This window comes from Telmatherina bonti (assembly GCF_933228915.1).
Source record: "Telmatherina bonti genome assembly, chromosome: 13".
In the NCBI taxonomy this organism is placed as follows: Eukaryota; Metazoa; Chordata; class Actinopteri; order Atheriniformes; family Telmatherinidae; genus Telmatherina; species Telmatherina bonti.
This window is the reverse complement of record NC_136611.1, coordinates 37,164,241-37,186,708: the sequence shown is the minus strand read 5'-3', so window position 1 is coordinate 37,186,708 and position 22,468 is coordinate 37,164,241. Positions and strand designations below refer to the sequence as shown.

General features: G+C 45.9%; 1 protein-coding gene across 2 annotated transcripts in view; it reads left to right on the top strand.

Annotated features, from left to right (window-relative positions):
* The window catches only part of LOC306764226 (protein mono-ADP-ribosyltransferase PARP14-like), a 53,118-nt gene that overhangs the window by 7,657 nt on the left and 22,993 nt on the right, over nt 1-22,468 (top strand). Inside the window, exons 2-17 of one of the 2 annotated variants that reach the window (XM_079251301.1) lie at nt 2,262-2,362; nt 2,688-2,715; nt 2,814-2,888; nt 3,298-3,465; nt 3,693-3,818; nt 4,327-4,428; nt 4,697-6,878; nt 6,952-7,116; nt 7,278-7,353; nt 8,176-8,412; nt 9,072-9,293; nt 10,187-10,286; nt 10,863-11,018; nt 11,501-11,563; nt 16,093-16,278; nt 20,093-20,293. In XM_079251301.1, coding sequence (XP_079107427.1) covers nt 2,262-2,362; nt 2,688-2,715; nt 2,814-2,888; nt 3,298-3,465; nt 3,693-3,818; nt 4,327-4,428; nt 4,697-6,878; nt 6,952-7,116; nt 7,278-7,353; nt 8,176-8,412; nt 9,072-9,293; nt 10,187-10,286; nt 10,863-11,018; nt 11,501-11,563; nt 16,093-16,278; nt 20,093-20,293 — 4,188 coding nt within the window. The remainder of the gene's footprint in view (nt 1-2,261; nt 2,363-2,687; nt 2,716-2,813; nt 2,889-3,297; nt 3,466-3,692; nt 3,819-4,326; nt 4,429-4,696; nt 6,879-6,951; nt 7,117-7,277; nt 7,354-8,175; nt 8,413-9,071; nt 9,294-10,186; nt 10,287-10,862; nt 11,019-11,500; nt 11,564-16,092; nt 16,279-20,092; nt 20,294-22,468) is intronic. The other variant, XM_079251302.1, reaches the window with a different exon arrangement.

The window sequence follows — 22,468 nt, the reverse complement described above, 5'->3', positions numbered from 1 at the left end:
ATGACGTTTCCATGCAGACGTGACGTTTCCATGCAGACATAATGTTTCTATGCAGACGTGACGTTTCCATGCAGACATAATGTTTCCATGCAGACGTGATGTTTCCATGCAGATGTGATGTTTCCATGCAGACGTGATGTTTCCATGCAGACATGACGCTTCCATGCAGACATGATGTTTCCATGCAGACGTGATGTTTCCACGCAGACATGATGTTTCCATGCAGACATGACGCTTCCATGCAGACATAATGTTTCCATGCAGACGTGATGTTTCCATGCAGACATGACGTTTCCATGCAGACGTGACGTTTCCATGCAGACATAATGTTTCTATGCAGACGTGACGTTTCCATGCAGACATAATGTTTCCATGCAGACATGACGTTTCCATGCAGACATAATGTTTCCATGCAGACGTGACGTTTCCATGCAGACATAATGTTTCCATGCAGACGTGACGTTTCCATGCAGACATAATGTTTCCATGCAGACGTGACGTTTCCATGCAGACATAATGTTTCTAGGCCTCCTCATTGGTCTGGAACCATCCGAGTTGCTGGTGTGAGAGATTTCTGCAGCACATTCTTTTCTTCACTGAACCACTTCCTGATGTATCAGGGTACTAGTACGCCATTAAGGCTAGCCAATGACTGAGCGCCGAATATTGCAAGGTTTGGTAGTTCTATACACACAGATTACAGTTGTGCTCACAAGTTTACAGACCCTGACAGGCCCCAGGACCTTCACGTCTGCGATAGCCATTGACAGGTTGACTTGGCTTTGTGTTTTGGATCAATATCATGTTGGAAAATCCAAGTTCATCCCATGCGGAGCTTCAGGTTGATGAGTGGAAATTTTCCTCCAGTATTTTTGACATGTTGCATTCATTTTGCCATCGATTTTGACCAAGTTTCCCGTTCCATTGTAGTTCACACACACCAAAACACCAGTGATCCACCTCCATGTCTCACAGTAGGGATGGTGTTCCTTGCATTGGCCTCGTTGACTCTTTTCCAAATGTCACATTTATGTTTTTGCCCAAAAAGTTCAATTTTGGTCTCATCACTCCAAATGATTTTGTTCCAGACTTTTAGACACATGTCTCTGTGCTGTTTGGAATATTGTAAGTGTGCATTATTTTTGTGGCATTGGACCAGTAATGCTTTCGTCTGGTGACCGGACCAAGCAGACCATTTTTCTTTAAGTGCCTCTTTAATGTTCATCATGAAACATCCACACCAGAGTCCCATGTTTCAGCTAAAGTCATCTGTGGGTTTGTCTTTGCATCTCCGACACTCTTCCTTGCCACTGTGGAAGAAACTTTTGTTCATCGACCTGATAGTGGTTTGATTTAAACAGAATTTTCATGTCTTGAACACTGCTGATTGGCGTTCTCATTTCCTTGGATATCTTCGTATATCCCTTTCTTGTTTTAAACAAATCAATGACCTTTTCACGCAGATCTTTTGACAACTAATTTGCTTTCCCCATGATGCAGAATCCAGCAATGTCAGTGCAAGGCTCTGTCAGGAGGCCAGAAACTCACTGAACCTTTATACTCACAAGCAGACAGGTCACAGGTGTAGACTGTTACCTTTAATAGCCATTTAAACCAGTTTGTGCCAACCTGTGTTCATGTTATCAGGCCTAGATCTGAAGGGTATGTAAACTTTTGATCAGGGCTATTTGTGTAGATTCTGTTGTCATGATGAAGAGGAAACACAGTTGTCTGGCTTCACTCAAAAACTAATTTTGAGTTTTTGTGTTAATATTCATATTCTCTGAAAAATGGCCAAGAAATGATGAATTCTGCAGGGTATGTAAACTTATGAGCACATCTGTAGATTTTCTCAGCAAAGAAAAAGCTAAAACAGGAACTAATTGTAATGGTGATGAAATACTTCCAGCATAAAATACATTTTAAACCATTATAAATCAAAGTTCTGTGTAAAAGTATAAACATGAAAATAAAATAGCCAGGTCCTGGATGGGAGTTGTAAGCTGTGAATGGGCAGGCTTAGCCCACTTGGCCCACTCTCAGTGGAACATCTGGACCTACTCCAGGCTGCTGCATTAGAGAATGAGGATGTCCTCTAATTGGAATGCAGCCTTCCTTAATGCACCAGTGTTTGACTCATTTCCAGTCAAAATGTTTTTATGATACGGATACTTCCCCTGCTAATGATGGTTGCTTTGAGTATTATGCACCCTTAGCCAGGTTGTAGACTAACCGGATGCTCCTGTTTCGTGTCATTCCAGTGAGAGAGCGAGTTCTCGCCAGGACAAACCATGAAATCATCCTGGAAAAGGAAACTGTGAAGCTGCGGCTGAGTTCTGGACCACTGAGCGGACCTTCAGAGGTATTTCTTTCCTTTAAAACCTCTTCCTGTGTGGAATGGAGATCCGGACTCCTAAAGCATGAAGATGTCTCTAAAAATCAGCACTAAAGGTTTCCTTCTGGGACTGGTCTGTCAGGATATCAGAGCACACACCCAGTCGCTGCAGCATCCAATCAGAAACACCCAGTTTATGTCCAATCACAAGGCAGAAAGATGGCTAAAATACACAAACTTTACTCCAGATATGGTGGAGATGATGCCATTTGTGTCATTTTCTGAAGTAATGTATTTATCCCTGTTAAATAAACTTGTAAATAAAACAAATTGTTTTGTGTTTTCTGGTCAGAGCCCAGCGGACAGCGACCACAAATCAGGTAAAAACACTACTTTTCTGCTGATTATAGAGTTTACAAGACAGAATTGTGAATTGTGTTGATATGAATGATGTAAACGTGGCCAACCTGATTGTCAGACTCATCGACTGATTCAAAGCATCTGAAGTGTGAAGCTGAACCTGCAGATGGAGCTCCTGCAGCCAACCAGGAGGGTGAGCATTGGTGTCTCTGAGTACAGACATTTAAAACATGTATTTATTACAGGAGTTTGCTCTTTTCTAGTTCCCAGATCAAACTTACTGCATTTTCTTTAGCCTTTAGCTTCTGATAAATGGTATTCAGTGATTTTTGCTGAGTCACCAGTTCATTTACTGTTATCCTAGTCAGTCAGTTCCAGTTAATCATGCTGCAGTGCTGAGAAAATATGTGGATGTTCTCTGAAAGTAATCTGTTTTCGTAACTTAATTGGAAATTAATGTAATAAACTGGTGTAAAATGCACTTCGGTTTATTTTTAGTCCCTTCAGTCTTGACCTTTAAATTGAATACAGACAGATTCAGGTTCAGATTTAGTGAACACAGGAAAAAATGCAAGCTGTTTTTCTTGTGGTCTCGGTTTCAGCACCTGCTCCAAACTCAGCGGTGGTGTTGGAGAACGTCACCGACAGCATGTCCAGAGATCTGCTGATGATGCTGGTGGAGAACATCTCTGGGCTGGATGAGAACGGCTACAGCCTGGAGATCATCTGGGAGTCCAGCAAGGCTGTGGTCGTCTTCTGCAGCCCTGCAGGTAGGTAACACCAGGAGCTGTCTGCACATGTTTGGTAGGGTTGTTTAGATGGTGGGAACTAGAATCAGAGAACCAAACACCTGTTTCAGATGCATTTATTAGTTAGAACTATCAAAAATCTCCATACCAGAGCAGGAAATGTAGACTAGAGACCAGAAGGCTTCACACCGCTCCCATCATGATGACGCAGTTTCAGGCTTTCAGGAGTAACATGGCGTGTTTTCCAGATGTGGAGAAGTTCATCTCTGTGAGCCAGACCAACTCAAAGATGCAGAAACATGGACTGAGCGCTCGGCGGCTGGAAGCAGCGAAGAAGGTCCGAATGGAGAGTCTTCCTCCGACTGTGGTTAAAGGTATGCTGTCTGTTCCAGTATTGAAGCACTGCAGGATGAGATCAGTTTGGAAACAACTTATTCAGGACCAGGAGTCTTTCTAAACCCGAGACAGGTTAACTGGACTGCTGTCGCATTATGACAACCAGTCTGAACATTTAAAGGTTTTAACAGCCAGTTCTTAGTAGAACTCATTGAAGCGTCTTTTGGAACGGCTGAAATGAAGCACCAAGACTGAATTTAGGGTAAAACGATGTTGGAACGCGTATCAAATTGTGGACAAGTGTACAATCCCAGACCTTTTAAGATGCTTTTATGTCATCTGTTGAAAATTCCTGAATTTTTTTCATATCAAATCAGTACAATATCAATATGAGATATCAACAAGAGATACTGTTCAAACTTCCGAATGTTCATAAGATTCAGGACTTTTCAGCTGACATACAAGTATCTCCATCAGTTTTCAGCCAAAGTCATTCAGCTTGGAGGATTCAACAGAATCCATTTTCATTGGGTGGTTTTTTTCCAGACATGCTGGAGCTGTGGTTTGAGAAGAACTGGGTCCCACCGGACAATGTCATCATGATCCCAGAGGAACAAGCTGCCATCGTCACTTTCAGTGACCCAACAGGTTGTTTGCTAACTTTGCTGCTGTAGTTTTGTCCCAGTGGCTGCATGAAGTTTGCTCTAACATAGAACATGTCTAGAGGTACCAAGGCTGTTATAGAAACAGGAAAAAGTCCACATTTGCTGTTAAACTAAGAAAGCAAACCAGTAAAACTGAAGCAGTTTCAAGGTAAATGTGTGCTTAGACAGTTTGCCAGAAACATCTGGAATTATATCGCCAGCTATAAGCAGAGTAGCTGCTAACCGGTACGTCGTTCTCCTCCTGGTTGCAGTTGTGGAAAAGATCTGCGTGAAAGAAAACCACATGATGCGGTCTATAGCTGTCCGCTTGTATCCGTACTACGAGTCCCTGGGAACCGCCTTGTACGGCACGGAGCGGCCAGCCTGGAAGATGCCCGATTCCTTCCGGGAAAGCGTTCATCCCGTTATCTGGAAGTTTCTCCTGATGAAGAAAGAGCTGAAAAGCATCAACAATCACATGCGACCGCATTTCTGCAGTGTGGATCTGGATGACCCGGAGGTGAAGCTCAGCCCACTGCCCAGCTTCCTGAGGCAGAGCGGTCTGACTGCTGCAGATGTAGAAAGCTGGATGCGGAACGCTCAGAAGGCCTTTCGGGACTTCATGGCTCAGTACTCCGCCTTCGAATGTCCTGTGAGCACAGAGGTGTGGAAGTCTGTAGAAAGAGATGTCGGTTTGGTGGTGAAAGAAGACGCTTTCCTCGTGTTCGATGCATCCAGATCAGTTCTGACTGTTGCTGGTTGTGCTGATGATATAAAACAAGTCAGGGCTCCCGTGGAGAACATTGTTCTCAAAGCCGCAAGTGTCTTTGAACGGCAGACAAGAAGCATCACGGAGGGAATGGTCTTGTCTCCTGCATGGATTTACATCCTGAAGCAGGAGGGGCTCCAGAGAGCTGCCCTGGACATCTCCTCTGAACTGAACCTCTCCTACGATGAAGCCACCCACAAATTAGCCATCACAGGACTTCCTGAAGAAGTCTACAAAATCAAATCATGGATCTTAGAGAGGAATGTGAATATGAGTAAAAAACAGCTAAATCTCCCACCAGGCCTTATGCAGTACCTCAGTTTAGTGGATCCAATGGACATGTCTGAGAAACTCTTCACTTCTCAGGGAATCAGCGCCATCTACTGCATTGACAGCAAAGGGATTCTCCTGATGGGAAGTTCGGACAGAATTCTGGCTGATGCAGAGAGCAAGATGAAAGCAGATTTATACGTGCAGACTCTGGATGTGGAAGACCAGGAAGTTGTCAAACTTCATGGCTGGGTGGACCTGAACCAGAAACTTCTGGATACCTACAACAGCTCAAACAAGAAAACGGTGGCCATTCAGACCCACCCAGAGAGACGAGACAAGGTAACGGTAGCCGGCTTTGTGAACCCTGTCAAAGAGGTCTGCAGCAGCTTGAAGGAGTTCATCAGGGACTTCTCCCAGGTTCAGGAAACCGTTCGCCTTGAGTCCTGTGCTGTCGTTCAGTTCATCGAGAAGAAAAAGTCGCAGGTTTGGATGAGAACTATCAAAGACAAGAAGGTGTCGGTCCACTTTGATCCAGAAAGGCCAAGAATCATCATAAGTGGGGCTCGTCTTCATGTCCACGAGCTCAGGTCCTGTTTTCAGGAGCTGTCCGGTGCTCTTACCGCAGACACCTTAACTGTGGACAAGCCTGGAGCTAAGAAACATTTCCAGTCCCAAGGAAGCATCTTCCTATCTCCCATTATGTCCGAGTTCAGCTGTGTAGTGGTGCTTCAGTCGGAGATCCAAGAGGAATACGAGGAAGACAGCTATGAGGAAGAAACTGGCCTTTGCTACTGCAAGGTGCAGACTACAGGCGGAGTTCTGGTTTCTGTCAGCAAGGCAGACATCTGCAGCTTCTCTGTTGATGCTGTCGTCAACGCGGCCAACGAAGAACTGCAGCACATCGGCGGTCTGGCTTTGGCACTGCTAAAGGCTGCAGGACCCGAGCTGCAGAAGATCAGCACAGATTATGTCAACAGTTATGGGAAACTACGCCCAGGTGACGCCATCGTAACTGGTGCATGCAACCTGCCCTGCAAGTATGTCATCCATGCAGTCGGTCCACGCTTCTCTGACAGTGACAGAAGGACGTCCGTGTCCCGCCTGAAGATGGCTGTTAAAGAGAGTCTGAGACAAGCAGAGATAAACGGCTGCTCCACCATCGCTCTGCCAGCCATTAGCTCAGGAGTGTTCGGGTTTCCCGTCCCGCTCTGCGCTGAGACCATAGCCCAGGCGGTTCGGGAGTACTGCGACAGTCTGCGGGGTTCAGGAACGTTAGCCGAGATTCACCTGGTTGACAACAACGATGGCACCGTCAGAGTCCTGGCTGCCGCTGTAAACACGGAGTTCGTCGACCTCGGGCCGACCATGACCGTCCCACAGCAGGCCGGCAGGAAGGGCGCCAAGCCTTCAGGGTAAACGAAACAAGTGATTTTATTCAGCAACACACAAACGGCTGTCGGTGCTGACACGTTGACGGTTTTACAGCAGGTACCCGCGAGGTCGGGGGAGAGGACGTGGTCGGAGCCTGTCGCCCACTGGCAGCCGGTTTGGGGAAAAAGGAGCCAACAGAGGAAGAGGAGCAGGAAACTATCAGGGTACCAGACAGGATCAGAGCACCAGGGGCCCCAGCAGGCACCAAGATCCCGGAGGGTAAGGTCCTACATCTACCTTGTTCTGGTTTTGCTCGTCTGAAAACTTTAGACCACATTTACAGGATGTTGTAATAGAATGAGTCTGAAAATAAAATGTCAAACATGAGGTTGTGCAATAATCCCATGATGACATCTGGTCTGTTCTCTGATTGGTTAAAGGCCAGGGAGGATGGAGCAGACCACTCCTGATGGGCTGAAGATCGTTCTGTGTAAAGGAAACATTGAGGACCAGACTGTGAGTTTCAGGTTTCTTGGAGCTTGGAGATGTAAACCACATCTGGCTTAAGGTTCAGCAGTGAGATAAGAGACCCCCACATTTCCCCTCCACAGCCTCCTCCTCCAGCTACCGATGGTTCTTATTTGTGACTTTTACAGGTTTATGTGCTTCCAGTGAATGATGTTCAGGAATATGAGTGTTTCCACCGTTTAGATGTGAGTTCAGGTGCAGATACATGTGTCATGGACCATCTACGTGATCTTTGAGTCAGAGGAGTACTTGTCAGGTTCCCGACACCTGGAACTATTTGCTTCTTCAGACCAGCTTCTTCGCAACCAAGCGGATGGAAAAATGGAAAATCTCAGAAGTCTAGAGGTTATGTGTGTGGATGATGAAAGCAGGTGGGATTAAGACCCTTCGTCACCCTTCCTGTAATGTTTCTGCTCCTGGAAGGACCCCTATCTGTGTTTTATAGCACCATTCCCAGATACGTTTGGTTGAAACGGACCATAACTGGCGGTTTCAAGTGTGTTGAAGCAGAGAAACATGGAAAACCTGCAGGACTGTGGCACTCTCTAGCGTCCCTCCATCTATACATGTGTACCGAGGTGTCCCCCCAGTTGGGGAAATGTGATGCGCTGACAAGAAAACCATTAACTGGCTCCGCTCCGTCACGAGGAGGAGGAACTCTACTGGGAATTCCTCTGATGACTCATCCTCTTGTCTTCAGTCTCGTGTCGTTGTTCTTGTTTTTCATGGAAAAGATAGAACCCAAATCTGAGTTTTATAGATAGAAACATCAGCTGTATGCCACAGAGTAATAGATTACTCTGTCCACAGACGGACATCATCGTCAACACCATTGCAGACGACATGAACCTGAAGCAGGGAGCCGTTTCCAAAGCCATCGTGGAGGCGGCCGGTCAAAGTTTGCAAGTCGCCGTTCAGACTGAAGCCGGAGTGTCCGTCCTGCAGCACGGCGATGTCGTCATCACCGACGGATACAGGCTCAGATGTCGGAAAGTCTTTCATGCCGTGTGCCCTTCCTGGGACAACGGAGCTGGCCAGGCAGAGAAGGTGAGAGGTCCATCTGGATTTTACACTGCAAACATTATTCCCTAAAAATCGATGTTCTCAGGAGTTCTGGGTGCTGCAGCTGAAAGCAGCGTCACGTTTTAGTCAGTCTGAGAGGTCATGTGCTGTTCGAAGATTTCCTGGATCTCCAGACGTGTTATTCCACAGATCACAGGTGTCCCTGAGACACTGAGGACGCTTCTCCTGCTTCAGTTTTACAGACATTCACAAGGTTGTGCAGTGGTGGTCGTAGGTTCTGCCTCCAATTTGCCCTTTTTTAGATTCACATTTTAAAGTTTTATTTTCATGCACTGGGATGGAGCTGACGGAGTGGTTTTGTGTTTCTGTTCTGACTGTAATACTTCCTGAATGACCCCCCCATCGCTTGTTCAGACTTCTGATGGACACCCCCGCCGCTTGACTTCCATCAGTAGTTTTTTAGTGACACCAAGAGGCAGAAATATGAACTGCAGCTTCAGCAGAAGCAACGTTTGGTTATTTGGCAACACGACTCTGCAGGAAAATGCTTTCCAATCATAGTGCTGTAGGTATAAAATAAATGGACTGTTATTGGTGATGTGTTGTGCATTGCAGAATTTAACCCCCCCTCAGCGATCCCTCTCGGTCTCACCTGCTCGCCGTGTTTCTTCTTCATGTGTCAGGAGTTTGTATCCATCGTCACGTTTTGTCTGGAGGAAGCTGAGAAACAGAAGATGTCGTCTCTGTCCTTCCCGGCCATCGGAACGGGAAACCTGGGCTTCCCCAGAAACCTGGTGTCCAGAATCCTGCTGAAGGAGATCCACTTGTTCAGCCGCAGGACAAGTCCTCGCCATCTGAGAGAGGTGTTGTTGGTCGTGCATCCCAGCGACAGCCAGACTGTGGACGTGAGTTGGCTTCATGTTAAATGTGTAACTTTCCTCTAAACAAACGAGATCTGAGGAGTGAATCTGTGGATGAGGCTGGGAAGAAGAAACTGGAATTACAGGAACTGTTGCACAAGTTACCTTTAGGTTTGTGAACCATTTTCACTGTGTGATGCTAAACTTTTACTGGACCTCCTAAAGGCATTCAGGTTATCTCATCTGTGCACGTTAACGCATTTAGCTCAGGTACTTCTCACACTTTGTTTCATGTTGTAGAAAGAAAAGATGCTTGCAAAGATAAAAAAAAGTTTGCAGTTAAATCTGTTTCTTAATCTCAAGAATTACAAGTGAAAAGCGTTAAAAAGCAAAGTGAGATTACATTTCATGCACAAGACAAAGTGCTTTATATGAAACATTAAAAGCATTACAGCAGAGGAAGCATTAAAAGTCTAGAAGCCTAAAGATGCAGTGCAGAGTTCATGCATCACTGCAGAAGAAAAGAGGTTTTTTTTACTGATTTAAGTGTCCATTTGCTGAAACTTTAATCCACACTGGCAGCAAAATGCTCCATGTTTAGTCTGAACACCAAAACAAAGCGATCAAATGCAGAGAAAACCACAAGAAACTTTCAAAACACAGTACAGACCTCCACCAAGCCACTGTCATTTTTTAGTTTTTACTTTTGCTATCGATGCTACCGATTATGTCTGAGTTGAGAAGCTCTAATGGCAGAAAGATCCCAGTAAAGCATTGTGTAAAACCAGTTCCTGGATCCAGGCAGGGGTCCAGATCACCTAACTGCTCGTTCCATTTCTGAGATCTTTAATAATCTTAATCTTTAATCCAAATCCATAGTTAACTTTTTGAGTTTTGTTAGACACAGACAGGTAAACTAACGGCAGTGAATCTGTCAGTGTTTTACCAGAGAGTTCTGCGGCCAGACGGCTCCAGTGAACCGCCAGCATGCAGCTCCACACCCGCTGCAAGCAGCCCGCCGTCCGCAGCCGTCCTCTGGTGAGAAGCCTCCTGTTTTCCACCCCACAGCCAGTCCAGCACGCGCAGCCTTCACCAGCAGGGGAACATTAAACACCAGTCACTGCGTTCAGCTGGGCTGGGAACAAAAAAATCATTCAAGGCAATTTTACTGTCATTTCCTTGTTTTTAAGAACCCACATGACGTTCATGTTCAGGTGCGAGCTTCCTGCCTACGGTTGGAAACAAACCATGCTCTGGATAAACGAGGGGGTGCCACTTGTTTTTCCAGTGGGTTCCCACTTCACGTAGCTTTTTTACCAGACACGATCCTGGGACTAAAAGGTTACTGCTGCACCTGCCTTCGCCCGGACCATGGTTTGTTTCAGGTTTGCCCGTCGGGATGCTGACCTCGACATTCTGTCCTTTCTCTGCCTTCAAGTCAGTAGATTTACCTTCAGGAACAAAATAAGCTCTTTTTTGTTTCCTTCGAGGTCATCTGGAACAAAACGGGAGCTTTAATAGATGATCGACGTGTGAAAAGAAAAGTTTTAAACCGTGACTCTGAAACGATAACTGCATGACTTCAGGTGAAATCTGTCTTTCTGTGTCTGTCAGCATCGGCCTCCTTCAGCCAGGTGTCGTCCCCCACCCTCGGTGTGTACCACATGCAGATGGGTCCGCTCACCCTGGAGGTTTCTTCAGGTGACATCACCAAGGAGACCTGTGATGTCATCGTTAACTCCTCCAATCAGAACTTCAACCTGCAAGCAGGTGATTGAAAAACGAGCAGACGTGTCTCAGAGGCGGATGTCTGGTTCGGTTTCTTCCTGTTGACTGGAACTTTCCATAGACGCCGCTCGACTCCCGTTGCGTCCTCTTCTCTGGTTAAACATCTTATTAAACCAACAGTCCGGCAGGTTTAATATGCTGTAATTAAATATTTTCCACAGTGAACCAAAGTTTAGCACAGATTGAGTTGTACAGTGTCTCTGGTAGCTGCAGAGGTTTATTTCCATTATAATGAGCGTTAGGTCAGATTTCCTACTTCCTGCTGTGCTTCGAATTGATTGTTTTTATGTTTTATTCTTCTTTTTACTGTTTTCTACCATATTATTTGACATTATTCTGGCTAAGTTATTCATTTTTAAGAGGACAGCTAATGTGACAGTAAAGGTCGGATCAAGTCTCGCATCACATGGTATCGTTGGTGCCAGTAGTTTAGATTTCTGCTTCTTTTTCTTCTCGTTTCTCAGGAGTTTCTAAAGCGATCTTAGACAGCGCTGGAGCAACGGTTCAGCTGGAGTGCTTCAGGATTGGTGTGTATCCAGAAACTAAACCTTTGTGTTTGTTTTCCAGATAACATTCTGTTTCATATCAACACATTTGTGCACAGCTTTAGTTACATAATATTTACACTTATATTATGTCATTTCAAACATTTAAAATTCTCACTATACCACTGAAAATCGCTGATTGTTTTCACATTAATTCAGGTAATTTACTTTTAAACACTTGTAGGGGAAACATATGGATTATACTTCTGTATCACTGCCTTTGTTCCATGGGTCTATAAAGGAAAATACCAACTGATAAATCACAACAACATTTTAATACTTTTACATTGACTTTAAAATGTGGTTTAGAAAACTACCTCTGGACTTTTTTTTGTAATTCAGTTTAGTTCAGGTTTATTTGTAGAGTGTAAACTCACAAGTCATCTCAGAGCACTTTACAGAAAAACATGTTCAAGCACTGGGATCCAGTATTTACACACACTATTCCATAATAAACAACAGTCTGGCTAAGGAAACTTGACTCTGATTCAGTCCCCCATCCTGAGATGCACTGGCCAACAGGCTACAAGGATGAAAAACCTCCAGCAGAACCCAGTTTAGAGAACTGGACGTGGACAGGGAGCAAGGCCGGATTAACCAATGGGCATTATGGGCTCAGGCCAAGCGGCAACCTCCGGCGGTTAAAAGTGAAGCCGATGCGGAAGTGCATAAAACTGCAGTTCCCCCTTCATCCACTAGGGGCTGCAAAACAGAGCAAATCCCCATAGACTCCCATGTTAAAAAGACCAACTTCACAGCAGAAATAAACATGATTACAGCAGAAATAAACATGATTACAGCAGGAATAAACATGTTTACAGCAGGAATAAACATGTTTACAGCAGAAATAAACATGTTTACAGCAGGAATAAACATGTTTACAGCAGAAATAAACATGTTTACAGCAGGAATAAACATGTTTACAGCAGGAATAAACATGTTTACAGCAGAAATAAACATGTTTACAGCAGGAATAAACATGTTTACAGCAGAAATAAACATGTTTACAGCAGGAATAAACATGTTTACAGCAGACATAAACATGTTTACAGCAGAAATAAACATGTTTACAGCAGGAATAAACATGTTTACAGCAGAAATAAACATGTTTACAGCAGAAATAAACATGTTTACAGCAGGAATAAACATGTTTACAGCAGACATAAACATGTTTACGGCAGAAATAAACATGTTTACAGCAGGAATAAACATGTTTACAGCAGAAATAAACATGTTTACAGCAGGAATAAACATGTTTACAGCAGAAATAAACATGTTTACAGCAGAAATAAACATGTTTACAGCAGGAATAAACATGTTTACAGCAGACATAAACATGTTTACGGCAGAAATAAACATGTTTACAGCAGGAATAAACATGTTTACAGCAGAAATAAACATGTTTACAGCAGGAATAAACATGTTTACAGCAGGAATAAACATGTTTACAGCAGAAATAAACATGTTTACAGCAGAAATAAACATGTTTATAGCAGGAATAAACATGTTTACAACCTGGTTCAAAAATCCATTTTAGGTTTAATAGGTCAGGTTTACCTTCATGACAACTGTGGGGGGAGTGGATTTTTTTCTAACTCGCCCGTTTAAAAGTAATTTAATCTCGAAGTTCGGCATGTTTAGGGGCGTGTCCCTTTGATTGACAGGTACCCGATCTCCCGCTTCAAGTCAGAAGAACGTAGAACAGCCGCGGTTTTTAGCCGGTTAACAACGTGACTTAGCTTTAGCCCCTTACCTCCGTTAGCTGATTAGCTCCTGTTATCTCGGGGTTAGCTCGGTTAGCTCTTAGCTACAGAAAGCTCGGAGTTCGCTCAATGTCAATCATCCACTCACGACTCCCTCTCAGCTCCACCTCTTTGCCCATATTTGTATTTTCCGGGCGAGACGACGCGCATGGCGCTGCCAACATGGCGACGGTAGGAACCGCCCACTTCAGAAACCTACGGGTGACGTCACAGAGACTATGTCCATCTCTTTATATACAGTCTATGACCCAGGCCCAGGGGCCAACGCCCACTTGGGGCCCATGTAGGGCATGTATGAGCAGTTTGGACATGAAACAAAATATACATAAAAGCCAGATAATTACCCCACAGTGTCTAGTGTGTTGCTATTGGTACAACTGGCTGAGAGATGTTAGAAATGTCGTTTCATAGAGTATAATTCACAATTTTCACAATGTTGGCGTGGGGAAGGGGGCCCCTGGAACACTCTGGGCCCAGGGGCCTGTGGACTTTTAATCCGGCCCTGACAGGGAGAGAGATCAACTAGCTGTTAGCCAGAGAAACCATCTGAGAGAGAAGGTAAAAATAAAAGTTAATTAAAGTTGCAAGCAGCATCCATCAGGTCCGAGCTTCATGTAGACTTTAGAGACCCCATTTTATGAGGGATATTCTGGGGCGCTGTAGAGCCATTTTTGCATTGAAGTGTATGCGGACCACAGATTATCACTATTCTCTGCAGGCTTGTGGTGTGTTCCAAGTTTCACAACAGTTCATGCGGGCTACGGGGGTCACATTTGAGCGAGTTGTAGCGAGAAGAAAAAACATCTGGAGAACTTTAGGGCCCGGTCTATACTTCGTAAAGCTCGGACCCTAATTCTGCCAAAATTCTGTCATATATTATACAAATGAAGAGCAGGGGATTAAGACGGGAATGAAATGCGTCATGAGACATCCCCCAGGTGTTTTAAGCCAATGACAGCATAACTAAGGGATGGCTAGCCACCGCTAACTATGGGATGAGGGGACTGCCTCTGAAACCCAAATCAGGAGCTGGTTTTGTTAAACAAAAGTTCTGCTTCCCATTCTAGGAACCACAAGGAAACCTACAATTATCTGAGAAAATCTGCAGATTTTTGCATCATCTAAGATCAATCAAATCAATCAAAGATACTTTATATATCCCCGAGGGGAAATTCAAGGTTGTAGCCAGCTCATCCAAGGTTGGACATACAGACATTTACATTTGACAAGTTTACGGAACGACACTGAACTTCGGCCCTGCAGCCAGTTTCACCGGCGCTGCCTTATAAATGAGGAAACATGACATGAGGAAGGATGGGTGGGTGTTGAAAAAAAACACACCTAAAGGGGAAGGATAAAGAAAAAAACAAAAAACACATCTCTAAGCATAAGCCCAATTCAGACAATAGACAACACAATATGGGAGGGGGGGGGTCTCCCAGACAGCCAGTGAGGTCGCAGCCGGCCAAGCAGCACGCCCATCCAACTCGCCGTCCATGAGTGGAGGGAGGGGCGAGGTCTGGAGAAGGTGGTGAAAATTAGAAGAGTGTGTCTGTAACAGTGTGTGTGTGTGTGTGTGTGTGTGTGTGTGTGTGTGTGTGTGTGTGTGTGTGTGTGTGTGTGTGTGTGTTCAGTGAGTGAGTCTGTGAACTTTCCCCAGTTCATCTGGGCCACCTGATGTAAATGCGGCCTTGAGAGCTGAGTTCAGTTTAAGTTTCACAGGCCTGAGAAAGGGAGGGAGGTTAGGAGGGGGGCTGAGCGTCAGACAGCATTACATTCCAGGAGACGTGATAACCAGCCTGCCCAAGGCCAGTCAGGGAGCCAGATCCAGATAACAGCTTTGTTTTGGGTCAAGCTAAGCTTCGTTTGGCTCAGCTTTGAGTCCTTAGTGGTCTCTGTCGGACTCTGAAACAGCTGAATCGGGGGTCAGTTTCCACCAAAACTGAGCAACAGCTTCTCCAAGATGTTTCCCACCTACGGATGAGCTCCAGAACCATGACCAGCTCCAGTGTTGTCACGCATGAGTTCGAGTGCTAGTTGCTTGGCGTAGTCCATCACAGATCTTCCAAAATTTGCGAATGTGTGGAAATCCTCCACAGAAAGAAGCAGCAGGCACACGACCTTCATCACGTATCCAGCAGCATGCATTCCCTCGGGACCTGCGGGCTCCCCATAGCCCATTCTTTGGGGAAAAAAGATTTGATGAGCTGCATGGAGAGACCAGCTGACCAGATCCATGATTTAAATTTGGAGGGAAATGGAGCAAGAGGCTCAGATAGATAGATGACAATACAAAGAAGCAGCAGGTCAGAGTGGGAACGGGAGGGAGAGAAGAAGCATCCGTCCTCTCCAAGAGCAGGAAGCAAAAAAAAAAAAAAGGATTCTGGATTTAACAGGAAGCCAATGAAGAGAAAAATAAACGGAAGAATATGATCTGTGATGATAATTCTCATCAGCAGCAGCATTTTGGATCAGATAGAACCTTTTCAGGGTGTTTTTGGGACAGAACAATCATAAAGAATTGCAGTATTTTAATGTGGAAGTAACAGATGTATGGACGAGTTTTTCTGCATCACTCTGACAGGAAGTTGCTCGTTTTAGCCGTAATGCTAAGTGAGTCCTTCACACCTGCAGATCCGTGTCATCATTGTCATTAACTTCAACAGTAGCTTCACTTGTTCGTCACCACACTGTAAAATCAAAGATTAAAGTCCTCGTAGAGTGTTCTAAATGTGTTTCTTTCTGCAGTGAATTCTCCAGGCTACCAGCCTCGTGCAATGATCATGACCTCCGCTGGTCAGCTGCCCTGCCGGAACATCATCCACATCGTCGGCCGGAGCGAGCCTGCCAAAATTAAAGAGATGGTTTATGCTGTGCTGAAGATCTGTGAGGACAACAACTTCACCTCTGTTGCCTTCCCAGCTCTGGGAACAGGTACAAACAAATCTTTATGCACCAACATCACTGCTGTTTTACCTGTAAATATGTCTGAAAATGTCTCTTTTTTTTATCCTTTCATGAATTTTCTCATCACTCCTCCTTTAAATTCCTTTTTTTAATTCAGAATGACTGATTCGCTTCAGTTAAATCCTTTCCGTTTCACTCGGATTACAATGCTCACAAAGACTGAATGAAAAAAGTTAAAATATAAAAATCTGTCTGAAAGATCCGACATGAAATTTAACTAACTTTATGTCTGAATAGTCACATGACTGACAGGCTGCCGTTTGCAGCAGCTTCAAACACACCTCAAATAAAACACACAGTATTGGCAAAAAGCCTCTCCCTGAGCCGTCACCTTATCGTGGTGGAGGGGTTTGTGCGTCCCGAAGATCCTAGCAGCTATGTTGTCGGGGGCTTTATGCCCCTGGTAGGGTCACCCATGGCAAACAGGTGTCTAGGGGAGGGACCAGACCAAGCACGGCTCATACACCCCTATGATGACGACCAACCTGGGCATGAATGTTCCCTTGCCCGGACGCGGGTTACCGGGACCCCCCTCTGGAGCCAGGCCTGGAGGCGGGGTACGAGAGCGAGCGTCTGGTGGCCGGGCCTTCGCCCATGGGGCCCGGTCGGGCTCAGCCCGAAAGGGTTACATGGGCCCCACCTCCCGTGGGCTCACCATCTGCGGGAGGAGCCGTAGGGGTCGGGTGCAATGTGAGCTGGGCGGCAGCAAGAGGCGGGGACCCTGGCGGTCCGATCCCCGGCTGCAGAAGCTGGCTCTGGGGACGTGGAACGTCACCTCTCTGGTGGGGAAGGAGCCTGAGCTTGTGCGCGAGGTTGAGCGGTTCCGACTAGATATAGTTGGACTCACCTCGACGCATGGCTAGGGCTCTGGAACCAGTACCCTCGAGAGGGGCTGGACCTTCTTCCACTCTGGAGTTGCTCATGGTGAGAGGCGCCGAGCAGGTGTGGGCATTCTCATCAGCCCCCAGCTTGGTGCCTGCACGTTGGGGTTTACCCCGGTGGATGAAAGGGGAGTTTCCCTCCGCCTCCGGGTGGGGGGACGGGTTCTGACTGTTGTCTGTGCTTATGCACCGAACAGCAGTTCAGAGTACCCACCCTTTCTGGGGTCCTTGGAGGGAGTGCTGGAGGGTGCTCCTTCTGGCCACTCCATTGTTCTGCTGGGGGACTTCAATGCTCACGTGGGCAATGACAGTGAGACCTGGAGGGGAGTGATTGGGAGGCATGGTCCCCCCCCTCTGAACCCAAATGGTGTTTTGTTATTGGACTTCTGTGCTCGTCATGGATTGTCTATAACGAACACCATGTTCCAACATAAGAGTGTCCATATGTACACCTGGCATCAGGATTCCCTGGGCCGCAGTTCAATGATCGACTTTGTAGTCGTATCGTCGGACCTGCGGCCACATGTCTTGGACACTCGGGTGAAGAGGGGGGCGGAGCTTCAACTGATCACCACCTGGTGGTGAGTTGGCTCAGATGGTGGGGGAGGAAGCCGGTCAGAGCTGGCAGGCCCAAACGTGTTGTGAGGGTCTGCTGGGAATGTCTGGCTGAGTCCCCTGTCAGAGCGAGCTTCAACTCCCACCTTCAGCAGAGCTTCAACCATGTCCCGAGTGAGGCGGGGGACATTGAGTCCGAATGGGCTGTGTTCCGTGCCTCTATTGCTGAGGCGGCCAGCCGGAGCTGTGGCTGCAAGGTTGTTGGTGCCTGTCGTGGCGGTAATCCCAGGACTCGTTGGTGGACACCAGCAGTGAGGGATGCCGTCAAGCTGAAGAAGGAGTCCTATCGAGCCTTCTTGGCCTGTGGGACTCTGGAGGCAGCTGATGGGTACCGACGGGCTAAGCGGCATGCGGCTTCGGCTGTTGCCGAGGCAAAAACTCGGGCATGGGAGGAGTTCGGCGAGGCCATGGAGAAAGACTTCCGGACGACTTCGAGGAGATTCTGGTCCACCATCCGGCGGCTCAGGAGGGGGAAGCAGTGCTCCATCAATACTGTGTACAGTGGAGGTGGGGAGCTGCTGACCTCAACTCGGGACGTTGTGGGTCGGTGGAGGGAATACTTCGAAGACCTCCTCAATCCTACCAACACGTCTTCCCATGAGGGAGCAGAGCTGGTGGACTCAGGGGTGGACTCTCCTATCTCTGGGGCTGAAGTCGCTGAGGTGGTCAAAAAGCTCCTTGGCGGCAAGGCCCCGGGGGTGGATGAGATCCGCCCGGAGTTCCTTAAGGCTCTGGATGCTATGGGGCTGTCCTGGCTGACACGCCTCTGCAGCATCGTGTGGACATCGGGGGCAGTACCGCTGGATTGGCAGACTGGGGTGGTGGTCCCCCTTTTTAAGAAGGGGGACCGGAGGGTGTGTTCCAATTACAGGGGAATCACACTCCTCAGCCTCCCTGGTAAGGTCTATTCAGGGGTCCTGGAGAGGAGGGTCCGCCGGATAGTCGAATCCCGGATTGAGGAGGAGCAGTGTGGTTTTCGTCCTGGTCGCGGAACAGTGGACCAGCTCTATACCCTCTCTGGGGTCCTGGAGGGGGCATGGGAGTTTGCCCAACCAGTCTACATGTGCTTTGTGGACCTGGAGAAGGCATTCGACCGTGTCCCCCGGGGACTCCTGTGGGGGGTACTCCGGGAGTATGGGGTACCGGACCCCCTTGTATGAGCTGCCTGGTCCCTGTACGACAGGTGTCAGAGCTTGGTCCGCATTGCCGGTAGTAAGTCGGATTCGTTTCCGGTGAGGGTTGGACTCCACCAAGGCTGCCCTTTATCACCGATTCTGTTCATAACTTATATGGACAGAATTTCTAGGTGCAGCCGAGGTGTTGAGGGGATCCGGCTTGGTGGCCTCAGGATTGGGTCCCTGCTTTTTGCGGATGACGTGGTCCTGTTGGCTTCGTCTGGTCGTGATCTCCAGCTCTCGCTTGAGCGATTCGTGGCCGAGTGTGAAGCGGCTGGGATGAGAATCAGCACCTCAAAATCTGAGACCATGGTCCTCAGCTGGAATAGGGTGGATTGCCCTCTCCGGGTCGGGAGTCAGGTCCTGCCTCAAGTGGAGGAGTTTAAATATTTCGGGGTCTTGTTCACGAGTGAGGGAAGGATGGAGCGCGAGATGGACAGACGGATTGGTGCGGCGTCTGCAGTAATGCGGGCTCTGCGCCGGTCTGTCGTGGTGAAGAAGGAGCTGAGCCAGAAGGCGAAGCTCTCGATTTATCAGTCGATCTACGTTCCTACCCTCACCTATGGTCATGAGCTGTGGGTCGTGACCGAAAGAACGAGATCTCGTATACAGGCGGCTGAAATGGGTTTCCTCCGCAGGGTGGCCGGGCTCTCCCTTAGAGATAGGGTGAGGAGCTCGGTCATCCGGGAGGGGCTCAGAGTAGAGCCGCTGCTCCTTCGCATCGAGAGGAACCAGTTGAGGTGGCTCGGGCATCTGGTCAGGATGCCTCCTGGACCTCCCTGGTGAGGTGTTCCAGGCACGTCCTTCTGGGAGGAGACCCCGGGGAAGACCCAGGACACGCTGGAGGGATTACATCTCTCGGCTGGCCTGGGAACGCCTCGGGATCCCCCCGCAGAGTTGGTAAATGTGGCTGGGGAGAGGGAAGTCTGGGCTTCCCTGCTTAGGCTGCTGCCCCCGCGACCCGACCCCGGATAAGCGGCAGAAGATGGATGGATGGATGGATGGAGTATTGGCAAAAAGGATCTTTTGCATAATCTTCATCATCATCATCATCATCATGTCTGTCACCATCATAAACATCATGACCACTGCTCCCCATCCATCCTTTAGGTCAGGGAGGGGCCAGCCCGTCTGCAGTGGCCGATGCCATGGTTGAAGCGGTTGTGGACTTTGTGAGGAAGAAGCAGCAGAAGTCTGTCTCCAGTGTGAAGATCCTGATTTTCCAGAGAGCCATGGTAACGGAGTTTGTGAACAGCATGAAGAAGAGACGCGGAGAGGAGGTGGAGAAGAGCGTCTTTGGCAAGATTAAAGGTATCTCAAGCTTTTCTTCCTCCACTACTGTAGGAAGATCATTAAATCGACCAAACCCATATCCTCCTGGTCATTTATAGGTCATTTACTGGTCATTTAGTGATTTATTTAATACTTAATAATTTAATACATTTAATACTCCAGACACCAAGGTCACATGAAATACATGTACATGAGCAAGTTCCTTCGTTTTTAACCACAGTTTGGAAAAAGCCCGGTAAGCCGTGTAGTATTCACTGTAGTATTCACTGTAGTATTCACTGTAATATTCAGTGTAGTATTCACTGTAGTATTCACTGTAGTATTCACTGTAATATTCACTGTAGTATTCACTGAAATATTCACTGTAGTATTCACTGTAATATTCACTGTAATATTCAGTGTAGTATTCACTGTAGTATTCACTGTAGTATTCACTGTAATATTCACTGTAGTATTCACTGTAATATTCACTGTAGTATTCACTGAAGTATTCACTGTAGTATTCACTGTAGTATTCACGGTAGTATTCACTGTAATATTCAGTGTAGTATTCACTGTAATATTCAGTGTAGTATTCACTGTAGTATTCACTGTAATATTCAGTGTAGTATTCAGTGTAGTATTCACTGTAATATTCAGTGTAGTATTCACTGTAGTATTCACTGTAATATTCACTGTAGTATTCACTGTAATATTCACTGTAATATTCACTGTAGTATTCACTGTAGTATTCACTGTAATATTCACTGTAGTATTCACTGTAGTATTCACTGTAGTATTCACTGTAGTATTCACAGTAGTATTCACTGTAATATTCACTGTAGTATTCAGTGTAGTATTCACTGTAGTGTTCACTGTAGTATTCACTGTAATATTTAGTGTAGTATTCAGTGTAGTATTGAGTGTAGTATTTAGTGTGGTATTTAGTGTAGTATTCACTGTAGTATTCAGAGTAGAATTCAGTGTAGTATTCAGTGTAGTATTCAGTGTAGTATTCACTGTAGTATTCAGAGTAGAATTCACTGTAGTATTCACTGTAGTATTCACTGCAGTATTCACTGCAGTATTCACTGCAGTATTCACTGTAGTATTCACTGTAGTATTGAGTGTAGTATTTAGTGTGGTATTCACTGTAGTATTCACTGAAGTATTCACTGTAGTATTCACTGTAGTATTCACTGTAATATTCAGTGTAGTATTCACTGTAGTTTTCAGTGTAGTATTCACTGTAGTATTCAGTGTAGTATTGAGTGTAGTTTTCAGTGTAGTATTCACTGTAGTATTCAGTGTAGTATTGAGTGTAGTACTTAGTGTGGTATTTAGTGTAGTATTCACTGTAGTATTCAGAGTAGTATTCACTGTAGTATTCACTGCAGTATTCACTGTAGTATTCAGTGTAGTATTCACTGTAGTATTCACTGTAGTATTCACTGAAGTATTCACTGTAATATTCAGTGTAGTATTCACTGTGGTATTCAGTGTAGTATTCAGTGTAGTATTCACTGTAGTATTCACTGTAATATTCACGGTAGTATTCACGGTAGTATTCACGGTAGTATTCACTGTAGTATTCAGTGTAGTATTCAGTGTAGTATTCAGTGTAGTATTCAGTGTAGTATTCACTGCAGTATTCAGTGTAGTATTCACTGCAGTATTCACTGTAGTATTCAGTGTAGTATTCAGTGTAGTATTCACTGAAGTATTCACTGTAGTATTCACTGTAGAATTCAATGTAGAAATCAGTGTAGTATTCACTGTAGTATTCACGGCAGTATTCAGTGTAGTATTCAGTGTAGTATTCACTGAAGTATTCACTGTAGTATTCACTGTAGTATTCAATGTAGAAATCAGTGTAGTATTCAGTGAAGTATTCAGTGTAGTATACAGTGTAGTATTCAGTGTAGTATACAGTGTAGTATTCAATGTAGAATTCAGTATAGTATTCAGTGTAGTATTCACTGTGGTATTGAATGTAGTATTCAGTGTAGTATTCACTGTAATATTGAGTGTAGTATTCACTGTAGTATTCAGTGTAGTATTCAGTGTAGTATTTCCTGTAGTATTTAGTGCAGTATTTGGCTTATCTCTAGTGTAGTATTTAGTGTAGAATTGAGGGCTGTATGTAGTGCAGTATTTAGTGCAGTATTTAGTGTAGTATTTAATGTAGTGTTTGGCGTATCTCTAGTGTAGTAT